The sequence below is a fragment of the Leptonychotes weddellii genome, chromosome 10 (genome assembly GCF_054177405.1).
Source record: "Leptonychotes weddellii isolate Sample4059 chromosome 10, ASM5417740v2, whole genome shotgun sequence".
Classification (NCBI taxonomy): domain Eukaryota; kingdom Metazoa; phylum Chordata; class Mammalia; order Carnivora; family Phocidae; genus Leptonychotes; species Leptonychotes weddellii.
Genome location: NC_138378.1, coordinates 20,533,353 through 20,551,565, shown reverse-complemented (window position 1 = coordinate 20,551,565; position 18,213 = coordinate 20,533,353). Strand labels below are relative to the sequence as shown.

The window sequence follows — 18,213 nt, the reverse complement described above, 5'->3', positions numbered from 1 at the left end:
ACTAGTGACTTCCTCGTCCTACAGTCCTCTCTATGAAAGCCTCCCATTTTGCATAACTCTTCAGAGTATTTCTGCTTGCTAGATGAGGTGTTGCATGATTTATGAATTGTTTGATAAAACCAATTAGATCTTCAAATTTACTCAGTTTTTAAATTTACTCAAATTTACTCAAATTTTAACTATATATCTATTTATTTATGCATCTGTTTCTATATCTGTCTACATATATATTGAAATCCAGGTGTTCACACCAACACCTTCAACTCAAGTTCAACACCATGGGGTTTATTCTAGTTTTTGCCCTTTCCATTCATTTAATTCTCTTTTTCAACAGAGAGAAACCTGGCTCTCATGATCTTTTTTGACCATTCCTCCTATGAGTAACTAGTCTCCTGTTGTTGCTTCCATCTCCCATCATCCTTACCCTGCCCAGGGCTCCAGGGCTACCGGCTCGCCAACCACAGCCTCCTCCACCCCCAGGCAGATGCCTACCATGGCTGGTACCATCTAATGGCTTCTGGATGATCATTTAAGAATGGAGGAGGAAGGGGAACATTCTTTTTTTTTTTTTTTAACTTAAAGAAAAATTGTGGTGAAATCTACAAAACAAAATTTACCATTTAAACCATCTTTAGGTGTATAGTTCAGTGGCATTTAAGTACATACACATTGTTGTGTAACTGTCACTACCATCTGTTGCCAGCAAATTTTCATCTTCCCCAACTGAAACTCTGTACCCATTAAATAATAACTCCCCATTCACCCCTCTTCCCAGTCCCCTGCAACCACCAGTCTATTTTCTGTCTCTATGAATTTGTAGGAACCTCATACAAAGGGAATCCTACAATATTTGTCCTTTTGTGTCTGGCTTGTTTCCAAGTTCGAATATTTCCAAGTTTCATCAACATTATAGCATGTATCAGAATTTCCTTCCTTTTTTTTTTTTTAAAGATTTTTTATTTATTTATTTGAGAGAGAGAGAATGAGAGAGAGCAAGCACATGAGAGAGGGGAGGGTCAGAGAGAGAGGCAGACTCCCTGCCGAGCAGGGAGCCCGATGCGGGACTCGATCCAGGGACTCCAGGATCATGACCTGAGCCGAAGGCAGTCGCTTAACCAACTGAGCCACCCAGGCGCCCCGAATTTCCTTCCTTTTTAAGGCTAACATTCCATTATATATAGATAGCACATTTTGCTTATTCATTTGTCAATGGACATTTGGGTTTTTCTACCTTTTGACTATTGCAAATAATACTGCTGTGAACATTGGTATACAGATATCTTTTGGAGTCTCTGCTGTTAATTCCTCCGAGTATATACCCAGAAGTAGAATTGTTGGATCATAGGGTGATGCTTTACTTAAATTTTTGAGCAACTGCCATGCTATTTTCCACAGTGGCTCCACCATTTTACATTTACACCAGCAACGCACTTGGGTTCCAGTTTCTCCCCATCCTTGCCAGCAGTTGTTATTTTGCATTATTTTCTCAATGGGAGATGTTAAATAGAAAATTTTAAGGTAAGTTATGAGTAGACAGGATATTCATATTTTCAACAGATCTAGTAATCTTATCATTTCATTTACACTCACCACACACTACATGCATCATTCCAGGAGGCCGGCTGTGATCATGGTGAAGAGAAAGCAGGTTCAGCTAATGAGGTGGTTTGGATACAAGGGCCCCAGGATGTTCCTTGTGTGTGTGTGTGTGTGTGTATGTGTGTTTTGTTTTTTTAAAATCTTTCATTACAAAGTCTAAGAAGCTTGCTCTGGTCTCTCTACTGACTTTATTTCTTTTTGGTAACCTATTTTATCAAATATGTTTGATCTTGGGGTAAAGGTCTTTTATCTTTTGATGTCTTGATAAGCTGCAGATACTGGTCTAGGGTGCTTAATCTAGCCAGATTACGTTTGTAATTAACTCAGTTATTACTAATTATTGTTCCTGATAAACCAATGTAAATTCAAAAGCCTGGGTACTTTATAATCCTTTTGTCATTTTCTCCTTTCACTTATTTCTATTCAATTGCAACCCTCCTAGTTCCTAGAACTCAGTGAACCTGTTTTGATTGTGGTGCTCTCCTAGTAGCTGTGTCCCTCATTGCACTGCATTGATTTTGCTTAATTACTTAGAAATTGATGCATTTAGGGATGCCTGGCTGGCTCAGTCAGTAGAGCATGTGATGCATGATCTTGGGGCCATGAGTTCAAGCCCCACACTGGGGGTAGAGTTTACTTAAATAAAAAAAAATTAAAAATTGATGCATTCATTTTAACAGGTGAGATATATTATATATATATGCATATATATATATGTGCCTAGTACAAAATTCGAAGTCAAGAAAGAGTAATTGTTATACTTCTCCTTCTTTTTAATCCTTCTATCCAGTTTTCATGATTATTGTTAGTTCCCTTTATATCTTTTAAATAGGCTTATACATCTTTTTCTTGGTTTATCAGGTTTAAAATGTGTCTGAAGATTTACAGCTATAGGGAACTTGGCAGGCTCAGTCGGTAGAGCATGCAACTCTTGATCTTGGGGTTGTAGGTTTGAGCCCCACGTTGGGTGTAGAGATTACTTAAAAGTAAATTTTTTTTAAGATTTTATTTATTTGTTTGAGAGAGAGAGTGCATGAGTGGAGGGAGGGGCAGACGGAAGGGGAGCAGCAGATTCTCCCGCTGAGCAGGGAGCTGGACTTGGGGCTCAATCCCAGGACCCCGTGATCATGACCCAAGCCGAAGGCAGACGCTTAACTGAGCCATCTAGGCGCCCCACTTAAAAATAAAATCTTAAGGGCGCCTGGGGGGCTCAGTTGGTTAAGCGACTGCCTTCGGCTCGGGTCATGATCCTGGAGTCCCTGGATCGAGTCCCGCATCGGGCTCCCTGCTCGGCGGGGAGTCTGCTTCTCCCTCTGACCCTCCCCCCTCTCATGTGCTTGCTCTCTCTCATTCTCTCTCTCTCAAATAAATAAATAAAATCTTAAAAAAAATAAAATAAAATCTTAAAAAAAAAAAAAAGATTTACACCTCTAAAGTTGAAGAAACCCATGTACTTAGCCCACTCTCTCTCCCTCTGTGTTTCCATACCTGTTAGTTGGATTATTTCTTCGTTCCTTTTTAAGTTTTCACTGACAACTCCCTCACTTGCTTTTTGCAATCCTGACCTCTGTGTTCAGCAAGGCTGGCTTCCTTTTTGATGTTTCTGAAATGATCTTCAGTTCTGAGGTGTTTTTGTTTTGTTTTTTTAAAAACACAGAAACAAAAAAACCCCACTTCTTTCCTGAGCTCTGCCAGTGTCATCTCCTTCAGTTGCTTCATCATCTCTTTGAACTATTGCATCTTTGCTTTGAACTCTTGTTTTGAAATGTATTAAGCCCTTTGAGTTCTTTGTGTTTCCTGATTATCATGTTTCATGTTAATTTTTTTTTTTCTGTGAGTGCCTTTCATCTGCCATTTGTTTTTTCTGGTCCCTGCTTCCCCCCCTCCCCTCCCCCCCCCACTTTTCTGTAATATATGGGTCTGGTGCTATTTATTTTTTATTATAAATCCCCTTTAAATGAAGTGAGTTCTTTCTGGACCAGCTATTTGCTGGAGGTGTGCATGGAGAAGGGACTAGAGTAGAATTCTGGGCTGGCCGGAAGTCTCCGAGGTCATCAGCACAGCTCCTTCTGACAAAGGTTTTGTGTGAGCAAATTGGCTTAGTTCTTTCCTCCTCCTGGCAGATGGAGCTTGGCAGCTGCAGGGCCACAAGCATGGCAGTCAGTGCGTTTCCCTGGCCAGCCCTCGTGCCCTGCTTCTCCTTGGTGCCAGAGGCACCAGGGAAGCTCTCAGAGCCCAGCCCTTCTGATCCCAGTGCTCTACAGAAGGGGCTGTTGGTTCTGCCTTCCAATGTGCCCCCTTTTGGGGGAGAATTTGGAACTCTGCCAGTTCTCCCTGAGACCTGCAGCCCCAGGCCTTCTCTGTTGGCTTTAACCCTCTGACTTGCCATTTCTGCACAGGCCAGCAAGACAGCGTCCTACTCTAAGGACTTTGCTGAGAGCTTTCTCTGGCCACTGGGTTGCTCAGTCCAGAAAAGTTGGCCCGTGAATGCCTCCGGGGGTAGCCCTTAACCAATGGGACAGCTTTGAGCATGCTTTGTGCAGTCTTATTAAGGTCCCAGCACAGTGGAGTCCCAGTGGTCCCCAAGAGTGACCTGTTCATTAATGTGGCCCTCTCAAAAAAAGTTTTTAATTTTTTTAAAAAGTTTGTTTGTTTGTTTGTTTGTTTAAGTAATCTCTACACCCAATGTGGGGCTCGAACTCACCACCCCAAGATCAAGAGTTGCATGCTTTTCTGACTGAGCCAGCCAGAGGCTCCAAAATGATTTCTTTTTTTAAAATATTTTTTTCTTTTATTTTTAAGTAATCGCTACAATGCTCTACCAACTGAGCCAACCAGGGGCCCCGATGATTTTTTTTTTTTAAGATTTATTTATTTATTTGCGGGGGTGGTGGGAGGGGAGGAGCAGAGGGAGAGGGAGAGAGAAACCCAAGCAGACTCCACACTGAGTGCGGAGCCAAGGTGGGGCTTGATCCCATGACCCTGAGTCAAAACCAAGAGTCAGCCACTAAACTGACTGCATCCCCTAGACGTGCCCCCCAATGATGTTTTTAAATGTACTATTGAGGGGCGCCTGGGTGGCTTAGTCATTAAGCATCTGCCTTTGGCTAGGGTCGTGATCCCGGGGTCCTGGGATCCAGCCCCGCATCGGGCTCCCTGCTCAGTGGGAGAGTCTCCTTCTCCCTCTCCCACTCCCCCTGCTTGTGGTCCCTCTCTCGCTGTCTCTCTCTCTGTTAAATAAATAAATAAAATCTTAAAAAAAAAATGTACTATTGAATTCTGTTTGCGTATATTTAAAGACTTTAAAAACGATATTTATAAATGAGATGAACCTCTAGCTTTCTCTTCAGGACCCAGTACTATTTTCTTTCTTGGTGATGGTGGAGGTGGTGAGAGAGTTCTTTTACAACTTCCTCTATTTCTTCTATGAAAATTAGTCCATTTATATGGCTTATATCAGGGTCACTTGGGTAAATTATTTTCCTAGAAAATTGCCCCCAAAATCCTAGTATTTAAGTGTTGACTACTAATTCAAAAAAATTTTTCAAGATTTTTTTTTTACTTTTTAAGTAATCTCTACACTCAACATGGGGCTCGAACTCCCAACCCCAAGATCAAGAGTAGCATGCTGTACTGACTGAGTCAGCCACATACCCCAACTAATTCAAATTTTTAAAAAAACTGTCAAAACATGCCAGCAGGCTAGATATGGCCTGTGGACCACAATTTTGCAACCACTGATTATATAATCAAAGGATTTTTAGGCCTGAAAGAGGCTATGTAGATCCTATACTGGGAGTTGCAAGTAGGTAACATGCCTGGCAGGTAACATGATTCTCTGAGGTGAAGACCTTGGTGAATTAGAGAACCCATTCCCCAACTAAAGATAACCAAGTTAAATTTTAACAATATATTTTTTTTTAAGATTTTATTTATTTATTTGAGAGAGAGAGAGCACATGAGAGGGGAGAGGGTCAGAGGGAGAAGCAGACTCCCTGCCGAGCAGGGAGCCCGACGCGGGACTCGATCCCGGGACTCCAGGATCATGACCTGAGCCGAAGGCAGTCGCCCAACCAACTGAGCCACCCAGGCACCCAAGTTTTAACAATATTTTAACCAGAACACCATGTGGGTCAAATAAAGCAGTCTGCAAACTCAACTTGGCCCATGGATGGCTGGTTTGTGACCTCTGCCTGCACAACCTCACTTCCTGCTGTGCATCCTGAGTATCTCATATTCCAGCCACATCTCGTGCTCTCTGATCAGGCCCTGCCCTTTCTTCATTTATCTTTATAGCTTTATTTTAGTATAACTTTCTCTTATGGCTGTGGTTCCCATCCCCACCATATTGTGAACTCCTTGTGAGCAGAGACCGTGTTTTACTCACCTTTTCCTGCTTTGCGTGTAGTTGGAGTTCTATAAATGTTTGTTGTATAACTCTTATAATTAGCAAAACAATAAGGATCTTATCTTGAAAAGAAATTATTTGGGGTTCCTGGGTGCCTCAGTCAGTTAAGTGTCCGAATCTTGATTTCTGCTCAGGTCATGATCTCAGGGTCCTGGGATTGAGCCCTGAGTTGGGCTCTGTGCTTAGGGGGTGTCTGCTTGAGATTCTCTCCCTCTCCCTCGGCCCCTCCCCCTGCTCATGCTTTCTCTCTCAAATAAATAAATAAATCCTTTAAAAAAAAGGAAAAAAGGGGTGCCTTTTTTCAGCCATTAAGTGTCTGCCTTCCGCTTAGCTCATGATCCCAGAGTCCTGGGATCAAGCCCCGCGTCCGGCTCCCTGCTCAGCGGGAAGTCTGCTTCTCCCTCTCCCACACTCTCTGCTTGTGTTCTTTCTCTTGCTGTCTCTCTCTCTGTCAAAAAATAAATAAAATCTTTTTAAAAATTTTTTTAAAAAGGAAAAGAAAAGAAATTATTTGTTGAGTTGGCTCTAACTCAGTTTTTTTTTTTTTAAAGATTTTATTTGTTTATTTATTTGACAGAGAGAGAGATAGAGACCACAAGTATGCAGAGTGGTAGTTAGAGGGAGAGGGAGAAGTAGCCTCCCTGCTGAGTAGAGAGCCTATTGCGGGGCTTGATCCCAGGACCCTGGGATCATGACCTGAGCCGAAAGCAGCTGCTTAACCGACTGAGCCACCCAGGCACCCCTCTAACTCAGTTTTTTTTTTGTTTTTTGTTTTTTTTTAAAGATTTTATTTATTTATTTGAGAGAGAGAGAATGAGAGACAGAGAGCATGAGAGGGAGGAGGGTCAGAGGGAGAAGCAGACTCCCTGCCGAGCAGGGAGCCCGATGCGGGACTCGATCCAGGGACTCCAGGATCATGACCTGAGCCGAAGGCAGTTGCTTAACCAACTGAGCCACCCAGGCGCCCCTTCTAACTCAGTTTTAAAAGGAGGAAAGTGAGGCCCAGTGTGGTTAAGGTAATTTACCCAAGATCACATAAGACTAGGACCAATGCCCTTTCTGACATTCTACTCTACAACAGTTCAATTTAAGATTAGAAACTGGGATAGTGGGACGCCAGGGTGGCTCGGTTATTAAGCGTCTGCCTTCGGCTCAGGTCATGATCCCGGGGTCCTGGGATCAAGCCCTGCATTGGACTCCCTGCTCAGCAGGAAGCCTGCTTCTTCCTCTCCCACTCCCCCGGCTTGTGTTCCCTGTCTCGCTATGTCTCTCTCTGTCAAATAAATAAAATCTTAAAAAAAAAACCAAAAACCACTGGGACAGAAATGACACTTCTTTAATTTATTTTTTTTAAAGATTTTATTTATTTGAGGGAGAGCGAGCACGAGCATGGGGGAGGGGCAGAGGGAGAGGGAAAAGCAGACTCCCCATTGAGCAGGGAGCCTGATGCAGGACTCGATCCCAGGACCCTGGGATCATGACCTGGGCTGAAGGCAGACACTTAACTGACTGAGCCACTCAGGAGCCCAACACTCCCTTAATTTCTAGAACTGACTTTAATGTCTGACTCTGAGTCCCCACCCTGCCTCCTAATAGACAACTTAGATGTCTTCAGGTAAATTGAGATCCAATCCAGTAATTTTGAGGGGATGTAATTTCAGGCTGATTGACTCATCTTAGGCCAGTTCAGAGTTCTCCAAAGTTCCTGCCTCTTTCTCCCCAACACTGATCCAATACCTACGGAAATTATACAACCACCACTGGCAAAAGGGGAGGTGGGGAGTGTCTACTTTCAGTGTCTCATCAGGGTCTTGGCCCTACTTACTGGCATCCTCCGATGCCCCTTGTTAGTCTGGGTACTATCCATGTCACTTGCATCTCAGGCAGCTCAGAGGACTGATCGGATACCTCCCTGTCCATAGCCACCTCCCACCATCTTTCTTGCCTTCCCTGTCCCTAGTTTGTTTCAGAAACTCCCTAAACTTTTGTATTTCCTTCCTTAAGACCAGGTCTGTGGTAGAGGAGGCAAAAACTCCACACTGCTGCTCTCTCTTTTTCTCTGAAACTTTCTCTTACTCTGTTTCTCCCTGAGTTCTTTGCATCTTTTCCCAAGGCAAGGGAGGAAGAAAACCCAATTCTGTCTCTTCTCATCTCTGTAAGTGGTTAGTGTCTCACTCTAGGAGTGGTGGCCTTTGAATTTAGTAATTCAGAGCTTGGGTCTTCCCTGTTGTCTGGCTGTCTTCACTGTGTTCAGTGTCCTTCCATTTGGCTGTCAGTTGGGAGAGGGTTGGCAGATAGGCCTAGCTGGATAGGAATGGCAAATCAGGCAATACTTGAAATCATAGTTTTTTATTGAAGATTCTCATACAAGAGCAAATTGCGGTCATCAACTGCCATCTTTAATCTAGTAGACAGCAGTACTTTAGATCCTATATTCTTCTCTACCTTTGGAAGGATCTCAGGGTCTCTGAGTTCTAGTCACCGAGTTCCTTTCAACATTTGGCACCCCATTTAACTGAGGACTTCTGATTTTCTGAGTGTTCCTGATTTGCTGATTTAACAAGATTTATAGGACAGCGTCATGCACCCACACTTCAGGGTCTCCAAGTTCTAAGCCTTGGAGAGCCCCCTAGGCTGAGGTGTTAGGTGCTCCTGCCCCCTACTTTAAGATGGCTTCATGACTAGCAATCAGTTAGCTACTTGGAGTCTCATTCTTATGTATGGAGTGGACCCTCACCTTGTGGTAGTTGTGAGGATTAACTAAGATAATGCCTATGAGCCTATGAGTGCTCAATAAATGTTAGACTCCCGGATTCCAATTCCTTCCCTGCCTTCTCTTCCAGAATCCTCCATTGTGATATAAGGAGATTGTTCTGAGAATGAGATTTTCTCAGAACAAGGCTTCCAGAAGCTGTTGGTAGGGTATGAGGAGTGGAGAGAAACTCCTACCTTGCCACCGAGGGAAGCTATTTGTTTCTAATATAAGTGGATGCTTTGGGAAGGATTTGTGGTCCTACCCTTGAAAGGCAAAGGGGCTAGTTGTGCCATTTGCCAGCTCAGGAACCATGAGGAGATATATGGTGTCTTATTCGTGGCAGATCCTGAAGAAGGAACTGGTGAGGATGTCAAGGGTCCTGGGAGGGAAGAGTGGTATTTTGAGGAAAGGAGGATAGGTGTAAGAGGGGGGTCTATCTTTTGGAGTCACAGCATGGCACAAAGGATAGAGTCCAGGTTACGCTTCAGAAAGACTGAATTCTGACCCATTTCCTGTAGACTGCTATCCCCTTGACAGTGGGCATGTCACAGGCTACACTCTGAGCCCCTAAGAACTGCTCTGTACCCACCCTTTCTGCTGCTGTCATGAGATCCAGAGGGAATAAGGCCTGGCAGCAGGACAGAGTGATAGGTTGAGCCTATGGATTCTGGAGCCAGACAGCCTGGGTTCAAATCCCTATCACCTATTAGTCCTATGACTAATATTAGTATTAGGCAAGTTACTTGATTTGCTGTGCCTATTTTCCCCTCTCTGAAGGGTGATGATAGTATTAGCATTGATTGCATTGATTTATTGTTGACGATGAAATGAGTTGATACATCTAAAGGGCTTAGAATCGTGCCTGGTGGAAAATTAGTATTTGATAAGTATTAATTTTATTAATAAAGCCTTTCCCTGTATTTCCTTCAGATATAAATGTTTTTAAAGAAGATGTTATAGGTACTGGTGAAGCTCCTCATCATCCCATTCCCTTCTTCCTCACTGGGGACCACTTTCCTGAGGTTGATGTGTACTATCTAGATTTTATTTTCTTATTTTTTATTTTTTTTAAGATTTTATTTTTATTTTTCGACAGAGAGAGAGAGAGCGAGAGAGAGAACACAAGCAGGGGGAGTGGGAGAAGCAGGCTTCCCGCCGAGCAGGGAGCCCGATGTGGGACTCGATCCCAGGACCCTGAGATCATGACCTGAGCCGAAGGCAGACACTTAAGGACTGAGCCACCTAGGCGCCCTGTACTGTCTATATTTTAAAATTTTATTACATGTGTATGTATTTATAAGTAGCATAGTATGTAACACATTTTATTTTAAGATTTTATTTATTTATTTGACAGAGAGAGACATAGCCAAAGAGGGAACACAAGCAGGGGGAGTGGGAGAGGGAGAAGCAGGCTTACCGCGGAGCAGGGAGCTCAATGCGGGGCTCGATCCCAGGACCCTGGGATCATGACCTGAGCCGAAGGCAGACACTTGACGACTGAGCCACCCAGGCGCCCCTATGTAACACATTTTTAAAAATGGTGTCCTTTTTCAACCTTTTTTCTACTCAAAATTGTGTGAGCTTTACCCACACTGACATACACAGCTCTAGGGCTAGTTCAGTCCTGGGACTGTACAGTAATGCCTTGATACATTTCCCTACTGATGGACACTTCAGTTGTTTTCAGCTTTTCCCATGGGAAATGTCTTCCAGTTCCCGAATCCGATAAGTGTAAAATGGTATCTTGTTGTCGCTTTAATTTGCATTTCCGTTATCGCTAGTGATGTTCAGAATCTTTTCATTATTTATAGGTGATTTGGGTTTTCCCTTTGAATTACCTGTTCATATCCTTTGCTCATTTTTTGGGGGGGGGGTTATTTGTATTTTTCCCTTGATTTGTAGAATTTTTAAAAATTAAAAAAATTTTAAAACAGTTTTGGATAGTGGTTTTTTGTAATAGCTATTCTTTCTAATTTTGGGTAGGAATCCTTTGTTGATTCTGTTCCTGGCAAATGTATTCTTCCAGTCTTCAGTTTGTGTTTTTCATTTTATTTTTGATCTCCTGATTAACAGAAGTTAATAAAAGTTTTTAGCTTTTGCATTTGTTTCATTATGGAAATTTTCAAACATACAAGTTGAAATATAATGATCACTCCTTAGATCTAACAGTCAGCATTTTGCCACATTGGCTTTACGTATTTGTGTGTGTGCTTGTTGAATCATGTGAGAGTAAGTTGCATTTTTTTTTTTCAAAGATTTTACTTATTTGAGAGAGAGAGAGCATGAGAGCACAAGCCGGGGAGAGGGAGAAGCAGGCTCCCTGCCGAGGACTCAATCCCAAGACCCTGGGATTATGACCTGAGTCTCAGACGCTTAACCCATTGAGCCACCCAGCCGCCCCTAAGTTGCATTTTTTATGACACTTCTTAAAAATAAGGACATGATTTGGTGCCTGGGTGGCTCAGTCGTTAAGCGTCTGCCTTCAGCTCAGGTCATGAACCCAGGGTCCTGGGATCGAGTCCCACATCGGGCTCCCTGCTCGGCAGGAAGCCTGCTTCTCCCTCTCCCACTCCCCCTGCTTGTGTTCCTGCTCTCGCTCTCTCTCTCTCTGTCAAATAAATAAAATCTTAAAAAAAAAAAATAAGGACATGATTACAACATCACTATAAGATTAAGAAAATTAACACTAATATCCCTGATATCATCTAATCTCCAGGCATATTCAACTTCCTTATTTGTCCCTAAATAATGGCTTTTACAGCTTGTTATTATGAATCAGGATCCAAAGGTTCATATTTTGCATTTATTTGTATGTCTCTTAAGAAACTGGGTTAGTTGGGGGCGTCTGGGTGGCTCAGTCATTAAGCATCTGCCTTTGGCTCAGGTTATGATCCCGGGGTCCTGGGATCGAGCCCCACATCGGGCTCCCTGCTCAGAGGGAAGCCTGCTTCTCTCTCTCCCACTCCCCCTGCTTGTGTTCCCTCTCTCTCAAATAAATAAATAAAAAACTAAAAAAAAAAAGAAAGAAACTGGGTTAGTTGACTTGTAGATAGTTTCACATTCTGGATTTGTCTCTTTGGTGTTGAACTTGTTTCCCTATTCCCTGTATTTACTTGACTGGCAGAGGGTGACTGCCCTTACTGCCAAATTCATACTGGGATAGAGAGTCTGATTTGTTCTCAGTTCCAATTCCAAATCCCAGGGTCAAAGTTTGCCTGGGATCAGATGGCCCAGCTTGGACGAGTGGTTATATTAGTTTCCTATTGCTGCTGTAACATATCATACAATTTCGTGGCTTAAGACAAATGATATTATCTTATGTAGGCTAGAAGTCTGGCTCGGGTCTCCCTGGGCTAAAATCCAGGTGTCAGCAGGACCGCATTCCTTTCTTGAGGGTCTAGGGAAGAATCCCATTTCCTGGACTTCTCTAGCTTCTAGAGACCACTCACATCCCTTGGCTCGTGGCCCCTGTCCTCTGTCTTCAAAGGCAGCAATGTTGCCTCTGCTTGGCTGTTCTTCTGTCAGATCCATCTGATTCCAAAATCCAGGCTCTTTGCATCACCTCTTGCTGCCTGCTGTCGCTTGGTGCTGTTTTCTGGACCGAAGTGAAGGACTTGGTATTTAACTAGAGCTGTGCTGGAGAATGTTTTAACAACCGGCTCCTGGTGAGGGAGGTTTGTAGTAGTTGCCAGTTTCTGCGGCATAAATACTCCCAGCTGTGGCCATTTTCAGGCTACCAACACGATTTCAACAGGCCTGAAGACTTCCTGAAAATGTAACCATGTTTCCAGCACAGAACCCTGCATTTAATCCTATCCCATTTCACCTTGTTGGCGCCATCCAGCCTGCTGGTGGCTGTCAAAAACAGATGGTTTCTACTGATCTAATTTGTTTTGTTTCCACAGGGGCTGTACCAGCTCACCATGGATATCATTGTGATGATCCGAGTGTGTAAAATGTTCCGCCAGGGCCTCAGGGGATTCCGGGAATATCAGATCATCGAGACTGCTCACAGAAAGCACCCTATCTTTTCCTTCTGGGATGTAAGCAGCTGGCCTTAGCAGGATTGTGAGGTTTTAAAGGGGGTCCGATAAATAGCACCTCACTTCCCAGGCCATATTCTGAACCAACAGAGAGAAGACAAAGGGTAAAGCAGATGGGAGACCTAACTGTCACTTTTGCTAATGATGAGACTTTTATTGGAGGATGACTAAGACTAAGACTAAACCCCAGAATTAGATAGCCTTACATGTCCGGTCATGGGCAGTGCTGGACCAAGGCAGGCCTCCACTGCGGGAGCAGGGTCTCCTGCCCTAAACTCAGCAGAGGAGGGCAGAGCAGAATGTGGGCTCAGAGAGATGGAGAAGGAATGATCTCACCCAGTTTTTCCTTCCAAATTCACCAAGGAGTTTAAGTCGCTCCTTCTCAATATGGAAGGAGAGGGGCTAGTAGTGTTCTACCAGTACAACTCCCTCCATGTGGAAAGAAACACCAGGAGTAGGGAAGAAACCATCTCCATTCCAACAGGGATCAAAAGAGCCAGAGAAATCCAGAAGTCTCATTAGAATCAGGGTTTTCTGAATGCCCACCACTGTTCATCTCTACCTTCTTTTCTGTCCCCTCCACTTAAACAAAGGAACACATGCAGGGCCCTGCTCACTCCGGAGACCATGCTTTCTAGATTTTCTAGAAGGTCCCCATTTCAAATATTTTGTCCTAGTGGTAGATCATGTACCCTTTTTAGCTCAGAAAAGTTGATCACCATTCTGTTAACCTGTTCTGGATCCACAAAGGCATCTTCATTACTATTCAGGGCCCCAATGTTTCTCCCAATCTCTGGACAAACCCTGCCCATTTTCCTGTTGTGCCCAGAGTGACTAGATTCAGTCCTGCCTCCCAACTGCACAGGATTCACTCCAAGAAATTGCCCCAAATGATTTCTGAAGGAGAGGGGTATGGGCAGTGCTGATGGGGAAAGAAAGGCCATCTTAGATCAGTCTCTAAGGGGCCATCAGGTGTAACTGTGTGTGTGTCGCTGAGTTTAAGATGTAGCAGGGAGTAGGGGCCTGTGGGTCTGCAGAAAAGAAGAGCATGTCCCACCTGAAGACATTCAAATTCATATATTTTAAAGACATTATGCTGGCCAAACCAAATGAATCTACAGCCAGATTCTGCCCTGTGGATGGACCATGAGTTGGGAAGGGATGGAGTGGAAGAATAAGAGACTGAGGTTCGCTGTCAGGAAGGACATTCTGACTCAGAGTATCATCATGCAGTGGTAAAGCAATGGGCCCTGGGATCCAGGAGTCTTTGGTTACCAGAAGACATGGGCCGGTGCCTGGGCACTTGGAAGCTGAAGACCAAAATCAGCCTTGTCATCAGGGGAGTGTGAGGCTAAAACTTAATGACATTGCCTGGGCAGAGTGGACTTGAGCAGAGCAGAAGTCTCTTAATGGCAGCCTGAGGGGGTCCTAGGGCCACTGGGCAGAGAGCGAGGGGGCTGGAGAGTGGGGTCAGGTAAAGAGAGCCGTGGACCAGTTTTCATTAGAGCTTGTGAATCTGGATCTTTCCAAGCACCACTGCTTTCTTTCACTGGCCTTCTTGAGAAGCACCACACAGGTACACAAGCTATAAATGGGGCTCTGGGGTGGGAAGGACCTGCGGTATACCTAGAGAGATGGGGGCGTGTGTCTTGGTTTGGCCCAGGTGGTGGTCAGGGCCTTGTTTGTCCCTTTCATTCCCCCTTCCTTCTCCCACATATCTTCCCCCTCTCTCTGCCTCTTCCCCTACTCTTTCCACATAGGAAACTTTGGGGCCCTGAATAGTAATGAAGATGGCTTTGGGGATCCACCTAGGAGATAGAGTTGGATTAGTTCATTCCTAAGACCTCTTACACTTCTTTATTCTGGCCATACTCTAGGAGAGGACTGATTACTCAGTGTGTGATCCTTGTGTAGGTTCCTTCACCTGCCTCGAGTCCAAAAGGGGGCTCCGTAATACCTGCTTTGTCCTGAGGATGAAATGGAGTAAGGAAGATGAGCATGCCTGGTTCCTGATAGGCACTTAACGAAGGCTGGCTTCATTGATGCCTCCATTTTGTCCCTTTCTGTCCCTCTCCACTTGCCCATTTGTTTGCTTCTTTCCCCTCTTCCTTTTCTCTCTCCATCCTTCCTATCTTTACCCTCACCCCTCCACATCTCTCTCTGTTTCAACAATGACACGTTGTTAATGCTGGGCCAGAGGCTGGGGCTGAGTCGGGGCTTTTGAGCAGAGGTCTACATGAGAGGACTACCTGGTAGAAGGGTTCCTGTGGCTTCCTGCCTACCACAGGGATGGGGACAGGAAGGTTTCAGTGCAAAATTCTAGGAGTGGTCTTGCTGATTCTCTTTCTTCTCCCCCATTCCTTTTTACCCGCCCCCCCCCAGAAAAGGAAACAAGGCCGAATCACATTTGATACTATGGACTTCGTTGCAGAGGAGGTATGCATAACTCTGACCTTGCTGCTGGGAATTTTCTTCTGCATCATGGCCTGGAAAAGGCACTGGGCTGGGTATCAGGACAGCTGGGTCCAGTCCGGGTTCTGGCACCAAGCCATTGTATCATCCTGAGCTAGCCACTTAGTTTCCTCATTTATGAAATAGCTGATTTCAGTGATCCCAAGATTCCAGTCCTGACATTCTGAGGCTGTGAGCCCCCCTGAACCCACTGTCGCCTTAGAGCTGGACAGAACCAGCAGGGAGAGCTCCTGTACTTGGACCCATGGACAAGGAGCAAAAGGCAAAGTAGAGGCTGTGAGAGCTCTAGACACAGGAGAAATAATCAGGGTGGTGGGAAAAGCCCGGGCTTATGTGTGAATTCTGGCTCTGCCTGAGCCCTCTGAGAGACATTGGGCACACCAACCCCCCCGCCCCCCCACCGCCCTGTGGCTGCCAGACGGCCATTCTGGCGAAGGAATGCTTCATATCTTTGGACTGTGTGACTTGTTCTCTAAATTTCAAGAATTGTTGTTATTTTCCCGGCTTCTTCCCACCAAATCTTGGATACTAAATTAAAATTTAATTTAAAAAAATTTTTTAAAAGATTTTATTTATTTTTTCGAGAGAGTGAGAGAGACAGCCAGCACAAGCCGGGGGGGGGCGGTGGTGGTTAGGGGCAGAGAGAGAAGCAGACTCTCCACTGAGCAGGGAGCCCGATGTGGGACTTGATTCTAGGACCCTGGGATCATGACCTGAGCCAAAGGCAGACGCTTAACCGACTGAGCCAGCCAGGTGCCCCAAAATTTAATTTAAATTTTAAAGGCGCCTACCTATTTATAGGAAATATTTGAAGGTCTTACCAGCTCTAGGCTTAGATCTGTGTCTGCTTGTGGAGATTCTAGGTGGTGTAACTGCCCTTAAGTAGGAGTTAAGGTGGGGAAAGTTACCTGGGAAGTTAAATAACAGAGTCAGTTCCGTAGGAATCCAGAGAAGGGAGTCTCTAGGGGTTGGGGGTGGTGAGAGAGATTTCCTAAAAGAATTAGGACCTCTAGTGGGCCCAGGGAATCAGTTTTGTTCATAGAAACCAGAGTCATCTGTGGTTTGTCCTAAATGGACCCTGTGATAGAAATCCCAATGGGTTATTGATAACAAGAGAGGGTTAAGTAGGAAAAAGATTGGATTCAGACCTTAAAAATGGCCAACACAGGGCACCTATGGCTCAATAGGTTGAACATCTGACCTGAACTCAGTTCAGGCCTTCATCTCAGGGTCATGAGTTCAAGCTCCACTTTGGGCTCCACGCTGGGCATGGAGCCTACTTAATTAAAAAAAAAAAAAAAAAAGTCAATGCTTCCATAGTCTGGGCTGGGAGCCAGGCCCATTGTAAGCCCTTTATATGTATTAGCTCTGCTATTTATACATTCAGGTTCTGCTGCTCTCAGATAGGGAAACTGAGGCTCAGGGAGAAGTGACTTGTCCCAGGGCACACAGGTAGGAAGGTACCTGGTACCAGAGCCTATGCATTATTTTGTTTTATTTTTTTTAAGGTTTTATTTATCTATTTGAGAGAGAGAGAGTGAGAGAGAGCATGAACAGGGGGGAGGGGCAGAGGGAGAAGCAGACTCCCTGCTGCGCAGGGAGCCTGACTTGGGGCTCGATTCCAGGACCCCAGGATCATGACCTGAGCTGAAGACAGATGCTTAACCAACTGAGCCACCCAGGCGCCCAGAGTGTGTGCATTATTAATCACTGAGCAATACTGCCCTTCTGAGTGAACATGCAAGGCTTCAGATCTGTTGTCCAGAATTTCTCATCATGTCCCACTTTGTTTTGCTTCTGTGACAACTACTGTTATGTAAAATTAGCCAGCATTCATTCATTCTTTCCATAAATTTTTATTTTGTTGAGTGCCCATTACATGTGAGGTTATTCTAGAGTGGGGTAAATAAGATAGATGAAGCCACTATTGTGTTTATATTGGGGCTTATATTCTAGAACACCTTTGTCCAATGAACTTTTTGAGGTAATGGAAATGTTCAGTTGTCTGTGTTGTCCATAGTAGCCAACAGACACATGTTGCACTTGTGGCTAGTGTGACTGAAGAACTTTTTTTCCTTTTTTTTTTTTTAAGATTTTATTTATTTATTTGACAGAGAGACACAGCAAGAGAGAGAACACAAGCAGGGGGAGTGGGAGAGGGAGAAGCAGGCTTCCTGCTGAGCAGAAAGCCCGATGCGGGGCTCGATCCCAGGACTCTGGGATCAAGACCTGAGCCCAAGGCAGACACTTAATGACTGAGCCACCCAGGCGCCCCAGGAACTTATTTATTTATTTATTTTTTTAGACAGAGAACACAAGCTGGGTGAATGGCAGGCAGAGGGAGAGGGAGAAGCAGGCTCCCCGCAGAGCAGGGAGCCCAATGCGGGGCTTGATCCCAGGACCCTGAGATCACGACCTGAGCCGAAGGCAGACGCTTAACCAAATGAGCCACCCAGGTGCCCCGGAACTTATTTTTTATCAAATTTAATTTAAATTTCAATAGCCACATGTGGCTAATGGCTGCCATATTGGAAATGCATTTCTAGAGTGAGTGAGAGAGAGAGAGGTGTGTGTGTGTGTAGGCTGGGGAAATGATAGATAATATACACATTAACAAAAAAGAGGGGCGCCTGGGTGGCTCAGTCAGTTAAGCATCTGTCTTCGGCTCAGGTCATGATCTCAGGGTCCTGGGAGGGAGTCCCAAGTGGAGCTCCCTGCTCAGCGGGGAGTCTGCTTCTCACTCTCCAACTGCCCTACCCCCCCACTCACTCATATGTGTGTGTGTGTGTGTGTGTGCTCTCTCTCTCTCTCAAATAAATAAGTAAAATCTTTTTTTTTTAAAAGAATTTATTTATTTATTTGACAGAGAGAGACACAGCGAGAGAGGGAACTCAAGCAGGGGGAGTGGGAGAGAGAGAAGCAGGCTTCCTGAGGAG

General features: G+C 44.6%; 1 protein-coding gene across 1 annotated transcript in view; it reads left to right on the top strand.

Moving 5' to 3' along the window:
- CNBD2 (cyclic nucleotide binding domain containing 2) overlaps positions 1–18,213 on the top strand; it is a 59,999-nt gene that overhangs the window by 5,463 nt on the left and 36,323 nt on the right. The window contains exons 3-4 of the mRNA XM_081832272.1: positions 12,668–12,805; positions 15,188–15,241. Of these exons, the coding sequence (XP_081688398.1) occupies positions 12,668–12,805; positions 15,188–15,241 (192 nt within the window). The remainder of the gene's footprint in view (positions 1–12,667; positions 12,806–15,187; positions 15,242–18,213) is intronic.